General features: G+C 52.2%; 1 protein-coding gene across 3 annotated transcripts in view; it reads right to left on the bottom strand.

Moving 5' to 3' along the window:
* The window catches only part of LOC104129174 (dynamin binding protein), a 25,975-nt gene extending 9,088 nt beyond the window's left edge, over window positions 1–16,887 (bottom strand). The window contains exons 1-3 of one of the 3 annotated variants that reach the window (XM_009642089.2): window positions 16,743–16,887; window positions 14,381–14,503; window positions 11,880–13,823 (exon numbers count right to left, since the gene is read on the bottom strand). In XM_009642089.2, the coding sequence (XP_009640384.1) occupies window positions 11,880–13,823; window positions 14,381–14,503; window positions 16,743–16,887 (2,212 nt within the window). Of the gene's footprint in view, window positions 1–7,745; window positions 8,265–11,879; window positions 13,824–14,380; window positions 14,504–16,742 lie in introns of those variants that run through there. The other 2 variants (XM_035897360.1, XM_035897361.1) reach the window with 2 other exon arrangements.
* Between the last annotated feature and the right edge of the window lie 227 nt (window positions 16,888–17,114).

Raw genomic sequence — 17,114 nt, 5'->3', positions numbered from 1 at the left:
TTGCAGAACCGAGGCCCCGAGGCCCCCAGGCCCCCCGAGCCCCTTGCAGCACCCCAGCCTGCCTCAGGGCAATTGCTGATTTGACAAGTGCCCGTCCGCTCCAGCCATCTCCCACTGATCCCCCGCTCCCCTCTCTCAATGGGATTTTATTAGAGTTGTGGACATGCCCCAGCTCAGACATTTGTAAAAATATTTTTGCAAGCTCGTCCAGATCTCCACCTCCCTCCCCGAGCTCTCTGCTTACAGCCTCAGGCAACAGCGGCTCAGCCTGGGGGGCTCCCAGGGACACCCAGCAGGGCTTGGGACTTACCCCTGGGACTTACCCTGGTACCCTGGCACCCACTGCGCTCAGCCCCAAGGGACCCCCGTGCCCCCAGCCGCTTCTGCCCAGGTGCTGGGCAGGCCCTGCCCGCCTGCAGGCAGCCCCCAGCCTTGCCCTGCCAGGCGATGGCAGTAACCAGCAGCACTATGAAACCTGGGATGGAAAATTGCTGCCTCAGCCTGAGCATCCTGCCTGCTGCTCTGCCAGGCTGGGGTTTTTGCACTGAAACGACCCAGGAAAGAATAGACACGCAGCTGAGATGAGACCCCAACTCAGCCCATAGCTAGCTGAAACCATGCCAGCCCTTCCAGTTGCAGAGCAGCAGTGACAAACAGAAACCAGCAGCATTGGCATCAAACAGCAACTTCTCGCAGCCACTTAGGCTGAGGACGAACCGCTGTGCCTCTTGCAGAAAGAGCAACTTCAAAATCAGTCCCAGGCACCCCCCCCAACCACAGCAAATGGGAAACCAAGCTGCAACCCTGCTCAGAAGATGCCTTCGACGTGGGAGAGAAGATACCTGTCTCTCTAAGCAGGCATCTTTGCTGCCCTGCCTTGAAATCGAGCCTGGGGAGAGCCAAAAGGGCCAGCTCCATGGAGGACTTAGCGGCACAACCAGCACTACATTTTACTAAGCAATTACTGAGAAGAGCAGGCTTCACTGATTCCTGCTAGCAAGATCTTTAAAACTACTCCCATCAGAGCCAACCTCTGTAAGGGAAAAGGCTGGTTTCAGCTAAGTCAGTTCAGCTAAGACAGCCTTGGCTCTCCACCACATAAGTCCCTGTTGATGAACTCTATTTTATCAACTCAAATGCAGCAGGAGTCTGCAAGGAGGGCCTGGGAGCAGCTGCTGGGTTTAACATTTGCTGTTTGCATTTCCACAGCATCTGGAAAGCCTCAGTAGCAGACCAGGCCCTGCCGTGCAAGGTCCTCTACCCAACAAGGGATATCCTGCCCAAGACGTAGCGCTTGGAGCCTGAACAGGACACGGGACAGAAAAATGTACAGGAGGGACAAAGAAACACCACGATAATATAGTCAGCAGGTCTCTGCAGCTCACAGAGTTAAGAAAGTAACAACAAATTATTTATTTTAAAGAAGGATATATATTTTTTTAAGGATTGGCATTTGTTTTGCAGGAAAGCAAACCCAAGTGGGAAGGCAACCTGAAGAAGCAGGAAGGTGTTAATTTGCAATGCAACCACGGATGTGTGAAAGCCAGGGGAAGTGGCCAGTGAGCTGATACTGTGGCATGGGGTGGCCTGGGAAGACTTTTGAAAATGAAGACCAGTCAGAAAAACAGCCAGAAATGACCCATGCAGCAGCATTTGGCAAGACAAATGAAAAAGATCATATTTGCCTTAGTCAAAGAATAGGATTTTGCATTTATCCCCTGGCAAAATGCCACCAGATGAAGCTGGACATCTCGGGAGTTTACCATACCACCACCAAACAACCCTGCTGTGCTCCCAGCTTTAGCCGTAGCTAAATTGCAGCCACACAATGTGTCTGGCTCCAGCTCACCGAAATGGAGCTGGCGATGCCCAGCACCGGCATCAAACGCAGCACCCCCCACGGTTCACCAAGCAAACCCCAGGCAAGTAAATCTAGGCCAGGCCCTTTCAGAGAGTGCCCTGAGGCAAGGATTCGACTGACACTGGTGAGATTGCCAGCTCCACGGCACCCTTCCTCCGCAAGTCTCAAATCCCTCCCTCCCTGTGGAAGGGAAATTGAAACCTTCCCTGCACTGGTTCTAAGCCCATCAGCTCAGCTTGCTTGACTTGGCACAATGCTGGCCACCAGTTCTACCCACTTACTCTCTATCAGTATTTGCCTTATTTTTAAACCTCATACAAATTAATTCTCCTCTGGCCTTCTTGCTCTTTCTGATTATTTCAAGATTTGTTTAAAAACAAGGCTATGCTGCAGCCAAGTCTCTTAGGACTCTTGCTGTTTATCACTAGTCCCGCGTCCTCCTTCAGCAATGAACTCAAAAGTCATCCTGCCTCTTTCCAAACACTTGCAGATTCAAATACAGAATTTGTTTTTAATATTTGGCTCTCCTATCTGACCAGTACATATAACACTTAGGATTTGTCCCTGACGCATATGAAAACTCTCACTTTTTGTGTTTCGTATCATCTCTGTTGATTGCCATCAATTTCTTTTTCCCTGTTTGTCACACAGTCTTATAAGTCTAATAGCAGCTTTCCCTAAATGAGACTTATTAAGCATTTAACTGAACCCAGCCATTTCACAGCTGTGGGTTTTGGTCATGTAGTAAATGCTTTTGAAACAAATCTCCATTTTACTTCACGGATTTTCTATTTAAATGTTACCTTTCAATCTGAGTCATCATGCCCATCGACTTTGGAGGCACTAAGACGTACACCACAGCTGGAACGGGCTCCGTTAGCCTGCAGCAATGCGACTGGTATTTCTAGTGAAGCCACCAAATTCCAATCTAGTGACAAATTCGTGTTTACCCATGGCACGGATGTCAAACGGGCATTCAGAAATACATTTCCAAAACCAATGTTCTGAATCACAATTTTCAGCAACTCAAATTTTGTTCTCTCATAGGTTGCGTGAGCTCTGCAACCTGCCTCTCTAAATTAAAACCTCTAACAGCATTGTTTTCTCTATCCCCTTTGGCGTATTTGTGACAAGTCCTTGGCTCTCTGGATTGGTCTGATGGCCTGCAACAGCCTCCCAGGAGCACCTGCTTTTGAGCTTTGCCAGTTCGCCTGCTGACGCATGGGAGATTCAACACCGACTTGTAACCCAGCCCCTGTCAGCGAAGTGTCAAGATGGAGCACGCTCCCACCTTCCTGTGGAGGCCGTGATTTAATATTGCAATCACATGGCTCATCCTGCTTGTCTCAGAAATACTACTTTCACTGACTTTCTTCCAATTAACAAAACCTTCTTATTACCCAACCTCCTAGCGGGAGCACACATGCAATTAGAGGTTTTCTCCCCACCCTACTCTGGAAGCAGAGTTGACCCATGAAGACCAGATCCAATAGGCCACATGCCCATCATGCATGGGCTGGGGGGCTCACCCAAAGGGCTGCATTGCCCCCCAACTCCTCCTCATCGGGGCTCACCTGCCAGCATCCCCCGCGGCACGGCGCAGCTTCGCAGGACACCCAGGCTGCTAACGCAATTTGAAGAGGGACGTGCTGGACATCAGTGCTGAGGACAACCCCTTGCACTGGCTTGGTAAGCATGAATTTCCAACTGGAGCTGCACCCACCCGCGAGGCGAGCCCAGCCCCAGGCTCACAGCTCAGCAGAGTCAAGCAGTGACTCAGGACAAAACAAACCAGCTGCAAATATTTGAAGTATGTGGACGCCAGGAGGGGAGGAGCCACACTGCCCACCATGAGAAGAGAGGGGATGAAACTAGGGCAGGGAATAATTAATCTGAGCAAAAGGCTAAACTCACTGCCAGGAGCAGGATCTGGCCAGGCTGAAAACTCTCACTCTGGACATTGGTAATAAGCCTGTAACAGAATATATTCACTGCTCCAAAAGCAACAGACTGGATATAGTCAGTGCCTCATTGCTCCTTAGGAGGAAGCAGGGAGTGCAGCAGAGGTGCCATGGCACAAGAGGAAGGACTTCAGCCCACAGGAGTGAATTCAGCCTTGGCAGAGTCCTGAGATCACGCAGCAGAAGATAAATCCAGACAAACCATAAAAATGAGCTGAACAGGAACAGTCTGGGGACACTTCTCCAGGGCCACTGGAATGGCGTGATGTCCCAAAGATGTCTGATGCAGAGCCCGCTTGATGGGGACGTCTCTGTGCCAGGTAAGATTACAGCCATCGCCCCAAACAGCCTGTGGTTGTGCAGACATGAACACAGCCCCACCACATTCAGTACAAACACCGGATGGTCCCAACCCATGATGCAGAAAAAAAGTGAAGCAATATGATGGTGTACAAAGAGCTAACCTTCTAAAGCTGAGGCACAGCACCAGCAGAAGTGTGAGCAAAAACACCGAGAGGAAAAAGAATGAAAGCTGTTAAGTTCTTTAAAAGGATGTTTTAAATAGATAATCCAAAAAACTATGGTTGCGCGACCAAGAGAACAATACTGATGAAAAATTTGTCCCATGTCTGTGCTTCAATAAAGGCAGCAAATATAAATAAATGTATGAATATAGAGAATCAGAGAACAGACAATAGACACACCAGGAACTCTGAAGTACAGAAAAATGAGAAAAGGAAGATAGCAAGAAAAATCCATGGATGGTTGAATTAAGAATTCAGTTTTCATTTTTTAAATTAGGAAATAAAATGCTACTTTATTATAGACTTTTATTTCCATCCAGGACAAAAGAAACCTTTTCAGTGATGCAATCCCACAAGTAAGCAGAGAGAGTAAAATTTTTGGTAAGTTTGGCAAAAAAGCAGAATTATACAATAAATATTCTGTTTCTTTCCATCTTAAAAGCAGAAATAAGACCTTGCCAACTGGCACCTCAAAACCCCATTGCCGGTGGAGACTATCCAGAAAAGAGGGCATTCCTAATCAGGTTCTCCAGGGACTGTATTTAGTTGATCCTACGTAATATTTTTAAAGTAAATGGAAAACCATTACTGTCATGTAGAAAACTGAACATCAATTCAACAGGATCACAAATAAAGATGAGGCATATGAGTCACTGAGTGACCCAAGGTATCCTGAATAAGATGGAATTATTCAAACGAAGCAGGTTTAATGCAGACAAATGCATGAATGTATTAATGGGGACAAGAAATGCAGCCACATACGGGACTGTATTCTGGGAAATAATGCTTCTGCTTCATCAGCCAAAACTCAGCAGGAGTTCCCCAAGTGCTGCAGAGGCAGATTGGGGTCCTCGGACAAGGGCACAGGGGTGCAGCGAGGTAAACCTCTGTGCAAGCAAGTGCTGACACCCACCCAGAATGCCTCACGCAGCTCTGAAGTCCGCTATTCTAAATGAGTCTGAACTGAAAAATTAGCGAGTGTTGAAAGAGTAAACACTGAAAAATCTTCCTGTGAGTCTTTGCCATGAGTATTTTAAGACTCTATTCACTACAAAGAACTGAAGACTGAGAAATTACTTAATTACAGTGCCTGCCTGAGAAGAAAATCGATCAACTAAATTGCTCTAATTCTAATTTAGTAGGAAAAGGTTGGGGTTCAGAGCTGAAATGCAATGCATTAGCATGCAAAACCTTTAAAAGTGATGGTGACTAAGCGGCAAAGCTATGACAGGCGGGTTCTCCTGTTGATGTGGCAGGCAGACACGTCTGAGTCGCATCCCAGAAGAGATGCTCTAACCGAGTAGCTGTCACCAGGCTGTACTGAAGAGAAATCTGTAAGAAGTGTAATAACCCCGCTTATGGAAAAGATCAGGCCATGTCACCTCCACCAAGGCTTTCAAGTCCTAAATTCTGTTACTCTGTAGACAGGAGGAAGAACCTGTGAGAGAAGTAGACAGCATTAGAAAAGGTGCCTGGAGCACACACAGTGGGAAAAACAGAGCCAACTTTTTCCTACCAGCTGGGCAGGAGGGTGTCTGCTGCCAAGCGTGATGGGAGGGCTTTTGGGGAGGCTCTCAGGTGTTGGCGAGGTCTTACATTGAGGCAGCTACAGCAGCAAAGCATATATGCCAAGGAGGACTCTTGCTGGGGCAGCACTGTGTCCCAGCAGGGCAGAAGGAAGAATAACAGGGAATTGCAGCCAGAAACAGGCCACGGGACAGACAAAGTGTTTCAAAACACCTGGAGCCTTCCTCCCTCCTTTCCTGCTGTGGGACACTGGCCCTGACGGTGAAGGCATCCTGCCCCACACCTCCCACAGCCACTCCTGTGCCCCTGAGCCTGCCACAGCAGGGGAAAAGCCAACACCCCCTCCCAGCACACGCGTGGGTGTACGCAGTGTCTCGGGTAAGGTCAGAGGAGCGAAGGCTCTCAGCATTGCACTCTGTCCCCACTCCTCTTGCAAAAGCTGGCCAGGCCGGCACTGCTCCAGCCTCCGAAGGCTTTGCGGGCCGCTTCCCTCCCCACTCTGCTCCTGGCTCCTCCTAGCTTCCCCGCTGCCCTTTGGACACCCTGGCACTGCCTCTCCCTTCCCTGGCCCTGGGGACGCAGCTGAGCAAAGTCCCACCCTAGCAGGGAGGCCTGAGAGCGCAGAAATGCAGCTGGCAGAGCCTGCTTAATCAAATACCTCCAGAGGACAGATTTCACGCTGTTTAAGCTGACAGGCGGCCGCAGCCTCCAGCTCTGCCACCTCTTCAGCCGCTGCACTGCAGTGCTGTTGCTGTTCCCCTCTGCGTTTCAACCCCCCTTCATGGAGAGTTCACCCATGTGCCCGAGGCAGACGCTGGCAGAAAGGGTGCAGCAGCAAACAGGTTTTCAGGCACATGGCTGCCCAGCAGGGAGGCCGGTCCATAAAGAAGTGCTCTTTCACTCCCTCTGCCCAGACCCTACCACCTTGCTGCCCCTTCCCCAACACACACGAATATCCTTGCAACAACAAGCCAAGCCCCCACAAGCTTTGTAGCTGTCTGCAGCCGACTCTGTCCCAGCCACGGTGTCAACAGGATGATTCTGCCCATGCCAAGACAGCCTGGGCCTCCAGCTTTGGTATCTCTCCAGCTCCAGGGTGCCGGTTGATGGGACTGGAGACCCAGGGATGGCTCAGGCATCCAGGACATAGCATGCTGCAGCTGTAACACAGGCTACAGCGGTACCGAGGGGGCTGGAGATGCAGGAGTATACAGGAGATTCACCTGTAGTGTTAGAGGGCTGTCGCAGATGGGAATGGTACCTCCTTCAGTGTCCTGCCCATGCGTAAACACACAACTACAAGTACTTGCCCTCTGTGTCCACCCGAGTGCTACCACAACTTCCCCTATTTCTTGCTTTGTGCTGCCTGCAAACAGCTGCCATACTCACCCTCCACAGGGTCAGGAATTGCTTCCTACAGACAGAATCCATTCATGATGGGTTATAAAAGTAAAACAGGCAGTGGGAATAACCCCAGTGCCTCACCCTTTCCCCCATAAGGAACCTCCTTGAGGCCCTGAGAGAGCAGATAAATCAGGGCCACAGGTTTTAGCGTGTACCCAAAACACTCGGGGCACAGATGGAGGAGCGATCGAAAGGACAGCAGTGGGCTGTGGGTGTGTGCTGCCTGGGCTTCCCTCCCACCTGGGCCTCTGCAAAATGGGGGCAAGAGCCCTGGCAGGACATGTAGGTGACTGTACAGGGGGGTAACAATGATGATGCCCATTTAACGAGCCCCGGGGTTTCCCATGAGAGCCTGGCTATGCTGGCCACCTGCCTGTGCCAGAGTCCTGGTGCTGCCTGAGTGAAGACCTGGTGCCAGGGCAGGGTGAAGGCACACCCGAGGCAGCTGCCCAGCATTTCCCCACGTACCTTGCTTCTCCTTCCTGGTCTGCACAAACTCCGAGTGCCGCAGGGCGCTGGGAGCCGTTCGTCTGTAGAAGCTATTTCGCTGCAGCACAGAGCCCACCCTGTTTGCTTCCTTGGCCTCCTGCTCCCAGATCTGGCTCCAGTCCGGCCGGCCCGTGCGTACCCGTGGGCGCTCTGCTCTGCCACTGCTCCTGGCTGGCATCTCAGGCCCTGGGGCTGTTCCTTCCAGCTCCCCATGGCCGTTGTAGTCCGTGTCTTGCATCTTGGACTGTGTGTAGTAGGTGCCTGACCCCAGGCTCATGCTACCATCTCCTGAGGACCAGACCGCAAATGCAGGAGCTTCGCAACCTCTGTCCAGACTGCTGCGGTCCTCCACATGGCCTTTGGGCTGCCAGTGCCGCTCAAAGTCTTCTTCGTCTTCTTGGTCCCTGACACCTATATACTGCCTTTCCTGCTCTCTATACGCCCCAGAGCCTCCATCCTCTCTATAGCCCTTTTCCCCTTCCCTATATACTTGATTGCCTCTATCCTCCCTATACTGCCTTCCCCCCTCCCTGTACTCCTCAGCGCCTCTCTCCTTCCTACACTGCCTTTCCCCTTCCCCATAATGTTTTTCACCCTCACTGTAGTCCCTAGGATCTCTGTCCTCCTTATACCACCTTCCCCCCTCCCTATACTCCACAGGTACTCTGTCCTCTCTGTACCACCTTCCTCCCTCCTTACACTGCCCGGGCACTCTGTCTTCTCTGTACCGCCCTTCTCTTATCTCAGAACTGCAGTTTCTGTATTGAACGCCCTCCCTCTCATACACCTTATAGTTTCTAACCTCTGTATCCTGGCTTTTGCCTTCCCAAGCACCATCTGCTCTCCTGCAGTCTGCGTACTGGATACCTCCCTTCCAAAAACCTCCACAGTCTCCATTCATGCTCCATCGGTCCACGGAGATGCCCTCCCCTCTCCTGTAACCGTCCCAGCCGCTGTCCGCTCCCTGGCAGCTCGGGTACTGCCTCCTTGCCCTGGGTCTGTCATCGCAGCGAGCCTCACTGCGCAGCGCGGCCACCCCAGCCACGTCCTCTCTCCGCACGGCACAGCAGTCCTCATATTCCCAGCTGAGGAGCTGCGGCTCCTGCCTCGGATCCTCCATACTGCGTTTTGTCCCGGCGTAAGTGCACATAGTCCTGCTGGGGTGCGGCGCAGGTGCTGATTCCTTGCTCCCCGAGCCTGAGCCTGGGCTGACGCTGCTTCTCTGCTCTGCTCCAGCGCTCCCGTCCCAAGCGAAACGCAGGCGTCGCTTCCTGAAACCAGCCAGCAAGGGTATGAAGCAGCACGGGCCCAATCGCTGCCAGCCCCGGCCTCCTCCACCTGCTGCTCAAAGTAATCAGTAACCAGCCCCAGGGTGGGAGGCCGGGGCTGGGCAGGCGCTCACCGCCCAAACCGGCTCCACGGCTTTGCCAAAGCCTCTCCGAAAGCAGCTCAGAGGCAGGGAAAAGGAGTGCACTGGAGCATGGGGAGGCCCTGCCCCAAGACCAGCGTCCTCAGGGAAGGGAAACGGCATGTGAGACCGCAGGAAGCCACAGACCAGAGATGGCATACCACATCTCCTTCCCCTGCTTTCAGGCTCCCGCCAGCATGGAGGCTAAATGATGCGGTCTAGCAGAGGCTGGGCTCTGCTCTAGACCTCATTAGGGGAAACTGAGGCCTTCAGCCTGCCCCGGGCTCAAACCTGATGCTGAGCCCATCCTTTTCTCAGCCCTCACCCACAGGTCCTGGGACAAGCTGGAAATGAGCAGCTCCCTGCACGACAGAGCATCCCCGAGCGGTGCCTATGCAGTCCCACGCAGCCACAGCTGCCCAGTTCCCTGCTCCAGGGCGAACGGCTGGTACCCTGGTTATAGGAACAGGCTTGAAGGGACTATCTGGGTTACGGAGTCCACTGCTAACACACAATGTAAGTTTCCAGGATGCTATACAAATATGTGCTCCTCTCTCTGCAGGGCGCACCATATTCACAGTTTTCCAAACCAAATGCAGGAGCTCCTATGAGAAACCAAGAGATGACCACAACATGCCCTACACAGAAAGCAGGAGGGTCCATGCATGTCATCCATGTCTCAGCTTCTTGCAACACTTGTTAAGTATGCACAGCCAATGCTCCCAGCTGGCAGAAGACAAAAATAAAACCAGTGGACCCTCCTGCTCCAACAGCAAGAGGGCAAGCACTAATCCTGCGCAGGTCTGGTGATCAGTGAAACCCCCAGTGTGCACACAAGACACACCAAAGAAGCAACCTGCAGATTTGAAGCACGTATTTTAGAAAACCACATACTTCCTTTGGCTCCCCAAAGGAGACACCAAGGGGCTGGGCTTCCCCAAGACTACTTTGGTTGATGGTCAATGCTTAGGGAAAGCTTTTTTCCCTCCTGCATGCCTCCACATTTCCCTAACGAGGGCAAGGCAGAGGCCACGCCTGAGGCATGGTGCAAACACATCTGCTGAGTTGACGCAACGCTGCATTACTGATTTGGCCTGCTGCACTGAAGCTGGGCTAGCAAGCCTGAGACGTGCTCTCTGGCCACACTCAGATGTGGCAGGAGGGATGCAACAGAGCTTGGGTAGGGTACATCTTTATCATAGGACCAGAGGGCCTACTTATAAATTCTCAGGCTTTTTGAAGTGGTAAAAAATCCCATAAGACTACTAAGGGGATAACTTGACATGTAGGATGTCTCAGGATAGTGTGTTAGTTCCTGCCTAAAACTTCCAGTTCCAGTAACCAACAGGGCACAGGTTCTGCAGGACCTGTCCTCTGTCAGGAAGCACTGGGACAGCAGGAGACATTTCCCAGCAAGGTCTATCCCATAAAAAAATTTCCCTCGATTCAGCCTAGATTCTCTTCTTCCTACCTTCAAGTTATTTCATCTAGCCTCAAATCCTCTAAGCCTCCTTCCAAGCATCCCTCTTGCACGCCACTGACGTGGAGGCTGTTTGTCATCCTGTTTCCCTGGTGCACCCATCTCAGCCTTCATTCCCATGTACTCTGCATCAGACACGATCCTGCAGCAAAGCGCCTGGGCTCCCCAGCGCTGATTAAGCAGTGGGAGGATGGAGGCAATGAAGTCAGAGTGAGTAATTCCCAGGCAGGAGTTGGCATTTCACTCCACCTCCCGCGTGCAGTGCCCACATTTCCTGCTCATCGTGGGTTTCGATAACAGAGCTGCAGTGTCAGAGCTCCTGGGAGAAGCTGGGGAAGGGACTGTGGGAGATATACGTGGTCCTGTCTTTCCACTTTGTCTTCTGTAATATCAAGTATAACGTAATTAGCAGCACTGATCTTTATATGGCATCTTTGGGTTTCAGAGCCCAAATGTGCTGATATAAACAGGGCAAATTTTTCCTCCCTGAGTAATTTTTCTGGGCTGCAGGGACAAAAGTAATCTTTTTGGCTACAGACATGCTGCAATTTAAAGCTCTTTGTTGCTGTTACCAACAGTGCAGTGTCATTTTCCTGTCCTGAAATTCTGGAGTCCATGGACGGCAGGAGCACAGGGGCAGGCTTTACTTTTTGCCCACTAACCCTCCCCACTCCCAGGCCAGGTTCAGCGCCCTTCTGTGCATCCCCTCTGACTTGAGTGACAAGTCCCCAGAGGTCCGTATCACCACCAGAGCAGAAACCGCAGGAAACCCAGCGCCCTGACAGGCTGAGGGCAGTCACACCACAGACATCAACTCAGATCGGAACTGAAGGACCACCAGAAAAGCCACGCTGAAGCTGCTACTCATCCCCCCAAGCTAAGATGGGATGAAGCAGGGAGGTTGAGCCTGCCACAGCTGTGCTTTCGCTTGAGAGCAAGGATGCACTGGGAATGGACCGGATGAGGGCTCTGGATGTACGGTGGGGTTGGAAGAGGAGATGGGAGAGTTGGAAGGAAAACGGGTGGGAAAGGCCAGGGCTGAGGGAGAGAATGACACTGTGGTTCTCCGAGGCAAAATCATGATGATTTGTACTGCAACGCTTACAAAATGACCCAAATCAGAAATTAAAGAAGGAAATAAAAGACTGGCTCCAACAATGCCTATATGCAGCAGGAGCCAGATGTCCCCCTGAAGCACCCCCATCCCATGCCACTGCAGACTCACCTCTCAGCTCCTGCAGCTCCACGCTAAGGCTCTCGATGTTGGAGTCACAGAAATCAAGGTTTTCCAGGGTCTCCGCTCTTACCAGCTCATCCTGCTGCTCCTCCAGCATCAAGCTTAGCTCAGTGCGGGTCTTGCCATAAGCCTCCAGGTCTCGCTCCACCTCTCCGATCCTCGTCAGTAGAATGGAGCAGGGGGAAGCTGATCCTGCCCGCAACAAGTCTTCACGTCCCTCCTGTGCCCGCTGGTCCTGGGCGCTGGGCTGAAGCTGTGGAGGCGCCACACTCCTCCGCTGGTTGCTTGATGGAGGCCGGGGCGCAGGTCGGGAGGGCTTCACCGAGAAGGACAGAGACCTGCCTTTGGGCACCTCGCCACCCAGCGTGTGCACAGGGGTTGTCGCAAGACTGCTGGGCCGAGGAGGGGGTGGCCTCAGGGCCTTCCTTCTCTCTGGCTGCCTGGCATGGGGGGCATGCTCAGGAGACCCACGGACAATGTCCTTCTCAGAGCTGTAGTCCAAGATAGAGAAGTGGCGGGAGACCTTGTCCTGCTCAGTGCTGGTAGTTGTCAGACTCTTTTCAAACTGTACCAGCTGCTCTGTCAGTTTGGAGTCAAGGTCCGTGCAGCCATCCCCCTGTGCTGCGAGCGGGCAGCATTCCCCCCAGCTCCCAGCCCATGTGTCCAGGCCCACCTGGGCACCTCCCAAAACGGAGGAACAAGGTTTGGACTTCTCCTGTTGACTGTCCACCCAGTCGTCCAGGTCCTGGGTGCTGCTCTGGGTCTCCTGGGGCTCAGATGCTGCCCAGCTGTTAGGAGAAGAAACCACCTGGCTCCTGCAAGAATCTGGGGGGGAGCAAGGAGCCTGCAGGGACACAGTGGGACTGTCTCCATCATGCTCAGGCAGGGTGTGAATTTCTGAATTTCCTGGGAAGGCTGAAATGGTCTCCTCAGGCTCCAGCTCACCTGCTTGGTCATGCCTGTTGCCCTGTTCAGGAGGCATCTGAGCATCTGGGAGAAGGCCATTGACCGTCTTCGTGCAGTCAAAGGGGAGGGAGTCCGCTGCATCTTTGGGATGTGGCCCTTGGTGTCCAATGCCAGGAAAGGCCTGATGCTGTTTCAGATCTGTGCCAAGATGATTCCCTGTACTCCCCGCCATGTGAGACAAAACTGTGTCAGGCTCAGGGTGTGCATCTGAGCTGTCCTCCTTTTCCCTGCCATCTTTCCCTGGCAAAGGAAGAGCTTTGGAGCAGGCATTCTCCAGGTCTTGATGGACAGTGACTCCACAGCTGTCTCCACCTTCGGGATCCCCAGCACCCGCCTTTTCCTTGGAAGGCTCAGAGGCTTCCAGCCTCACAAATCTGTGTGGAAAGATGCCGCGATTCCCCCTCAGTTCCCCCTCCAGCCATCCATCCTCCAGCATGCCTATGATCCGAATCCTGTCACCCACATCAAAATCCAGTTCCTTGGACTCCAAGGCTTGGAACTGATAGAGGGCAACACCATAGGTGCTCCCTGGCTCCTCCTCCTCCTTGGGGGGCATCTCCACTGTCCCATTGGTGTCACAAGTCCCTGTGGGCTCTGGATCCACTGAGTTACCTAGTGCTCGCAGAGGAGTAAGCAGTTCCACAAAACCCTCTGGGAAGATGCCCCTGTGGCCTCTGAGCTCGCCTTCGAACCAGCCAGGCTCTGGGACACCAACAATGTTAATCACATCCCCTTCCCTGAAGTCCAGTTCCTCCTCCAGCTGAGCAGACAGGTCCATCAGGGCCCGGGCTTGGCCCAGTGAGTAGGCAGGCACCTCCAGGAGAGCACTCTGGGACAGCTGACGGCTCCGAACTGAAAGGCACAGCTCCCGCACACATGATGAGGGGAAAAAGCCCTTGGAACCCCAGCTGCTTCGGCCCTGGAGCCAGCTGGAGGCCAGGGACCCGCCCAGGATCACCAGGTCTCCTGCAGGGAATGAGACACACCAGTTCAAAACTGCCCGTATGATTGCCTCCCTCCTCTTCTTCCTGCCTCTCCGTGTCTTTCCCGGCTGTGGGTAAGGTCTGGCACTCTGTGCAGAGCGCAGTGCATGTCGGGGATGCGCAAGAGCACAGAATGGAGGGAAGGCATAAAGCATGGGCAGCCTCTTGCGCACATGTATCTAAGATAAACGGTTTCAGCTGCTAAGCCATGAAGGTGCACCAAAGCTTTGATTTCTCCCCCAAACGCAAGTCTAAGATTTGGGGATTGGAGGGCAGTTAAAAGGCAGCTGTAAGTTTACTATGATCACCAGACTCCAATATTTGGAATTTCAAGAGTAATGACAGATCATGAGAAACCAGTAGCTGAGTGGCAGAAGCCCAAAGGGCCATGGTGGATTTGACATGACCCATGCCATGAGGTATTAGGAAATTCCCTGTCTCTCCTGCCACTCTAGGCAGGATGCTGTGACTAGGTTCATGCTTCTGGAAGGACAGGAGAGGGTTATAAGATGCAAAGCAAAGGAAGGAAATGGAGATTACCTCTCTGCAATGACAAGCTCCCTGGCTCTTGAGATGTGAAGTCACTGGTACAAACAAACAGTTTTTCTCCCTGCTTCAAAGGGGGAATATCCACAGGTTCCACAAAGCTGCTAGGAAACTGCCCTAAAACAAGAAGCAGTTGTCAGCAAGCAGTCTTTCCTGTAGCCCACCAACACTCCCCCCACCCTCCTTCCAGATTTTGGGATCTATTCATCTCTTGCTAAAGGAAAATAACCAGCAACTCAGGGTGCTTCAATAGCATGGGGGAAGAGGAATTAGTTTGGGAGTCACGAATTCCTGAGGTTTTAAATGCTTAAGGGCTCACAGGGAACAAAAAGCTTTGTGCCCTCGGCTCACTCCAGGCAACCAACAAGCTGTGTTCATTACTGGGACTGTGCCATCAGCATGGAGTTTCTGGGAACAGACATACTAGGTTTTCTCTGCTTTCATTGCTTGCTTCCCAAGTCAGAGCCATGATGAGGACTGAGACCCAACAGTGCTGGACCACGGGATCAGTGTCTTGTGACTGGGAAGATCCACCTGGTGCTCCTCACTCTGTAAGGCTTGGCCCCTGTGCGGCCTCAGTGCAGAAGTCAGGCCACCACACTTGGGATGGCCATGTTCGTGAGTCACAGGCTCTGTCACAGCTTCAGCGCTGCTGAGGCTCCAGGGACCTTCCCCACTTTATCACCTCCGTGCACCTATTTCACCATGGCTGGACGCCCAGCTATTCTGAACAGGCCACAGCCAGAAGGGGCAGCACACACTCGTTGCCCATCACAAGATACCACTCAGCTACTAATTTCAGTCCTGGGAGCAAAGGACTGGAGTATGGACTAGCAGCATTTCCAGCATTCACTCTTGATGACTCAATATGGCATCCCTGTTCTCCAATAAAACCTGGAGACACCATATCCTAGACACGCAGAACTTTGCACTGGGTTTAGGGAGTTTGGCATCTACTGTCATTAACCTGAGGTGCAACCAGCAGCCCACAGGCTGCTAGCCTCAGTGGCTTCCTTCACAGTTTTAACCAACTCTGCCTCTTTTTCCATGTCTTAGTTTCCTGCTCTCTAAATGGAAACAACCTAACGCTGTTAGAAAGGAAGTCATGGAGCTACATTAATTACTCCCCACAGAGTACTGAGTATTACTATTGGTAGGCTGCAGCACCTCCACAGCTTCAGTTCAAAAGCACTTTTTAAATTCGCTACAACTTTAGTTAAAGGTCATTAAAAACCATTCGGTTTGATTTCAGCGTGTTTCTTTATCTTTGAGCTACAACACACATCTGTTTATTATTCCTTAATAGCTTCACCTTCTTGAGAACAAGCGCATCAGTTATGCTGGGAGACAAAACTGTGGTGGAGCAGATCCTGGTGATTTCTGCAGAAGTAAATTTGTGCCCAGTGACTTCAGCAGCCGCAGCAGCAGCAGGATCTGGCGTGCGTTCATTCAATGACATTTATCATCTATGCAGAGCACAGGAGAGAAGTCCTTGTCTCCACCTTTGCTCCTGTCCATCTTTGTTTTAGCCAGGAGACAGCTCGCAGCTGTTAGCAGAGCCCAGACTGCAGCTGCAATAGCAGCCCCATCTCCACAGCCAGGGATGAAACTCCAGTCCCACGCTCATGCTGAAGGCAGTCAGGCTAATGCTTTGAGGTGGCCTGGTTTTCACCTCCCTGAGAGCTCACACATCCTCTCAGCATCAGTATTAAGATGAGAAAGAGCTGCTTAAACAGAGACTTTGAGTGTTTTGCTAAGACTATTTTGCTGCTTCAGAAGTTTCTCACATCCCCCCAGAAGTTTAAGAGACTTGCACATTACTTCAGGCACCCAGATATTGATGGCAGCTTGTGCAGGAAAATGCTTTAAAATGGAAAGAAGGAAGTGGGCCTGAGTCAGAGGCTTGGAGGGACACACGGACTCCGTTGCTGTGTCTCCAACTGATTTGACCTGACGAGGTCACTTGGATGTGGATGAGTTTCCCATCTCAGTGCATCTGTTTCCTTTCCCCCCTTCCACTGCCACAGTGGGTCAGCGCATGAACTAGCCAGGAAATGGGCTGTCTCACCACAGAGGATGGAGCAAGTAGTATTGTGAAGCTCTCATCTCCTCAAGAACTGACCCTCCACTAATCACTCCCCAAAACCAACAAACGAGCTGTCTGAATAGTTGACACAAAGCTGGCAGGAGACCAGTGGTGGGCAACCTGCACCCTCAGTCCCAAGCAAAGTGCCACGAAAGATTTAGTAAATCAAATCTGGTCCTGCACAGCACTGGCCAAGGGAGGGTGTGCTCATGGAGTGGATGTTTAGCTGGCACATGTATGGATACAGGTGCAGGCACTTCCAGCTCTTACCTGTGACACCTTCCTTCTTGCCGAGGAGCCAGAACTCATCCACCACAGCCAGCACCTCGATGACATCTCCCACAAAGAGGGGCAGCTCTTCAGAGACGCTGGGACAGAAATCAAAGACTGCTCGTACCACGGAGCCAGCCTCCATTGCGCGGGGTCTGAAGGTGATGAGTACCTAAGGCTGAGACACAGCGGGAAGTTTGTTAGCAGCCAGAAACACCTGAAATTATCACATATGTGCTCAGAAAGTAAAACCCTTCCTGAGCACAAGAGGCAAGAACAGTGTGAGGGGGTCCCGTCCTGAGCTCCCTGAAACCCCTCGCCATGTGAAGCATGCTGCAGGAGCCAAGGGTCTCCAGCAATGCAGCCTCGAGA

The sequence above is a fragment of the Egretta garzetta genome, unplaced genomic scaffold (assembly GCF_000687185.1).
Source record: "Egretta garzetta isolate BGI_Z169 unplaced genomic scaffold, ASM68718v1 scaffold56, whole genome shotgun sequence".
In the NCBI taxonomy this organism is placed as follows: Eukaryota; Metazoa; Chordata; class Aves; order Pelecaniformes; family Ardeidae; genus Egretta; species Egretta garzetta.
This window is presented reverse-complemented; position numbering and strand designations above follow the sequence as displayed.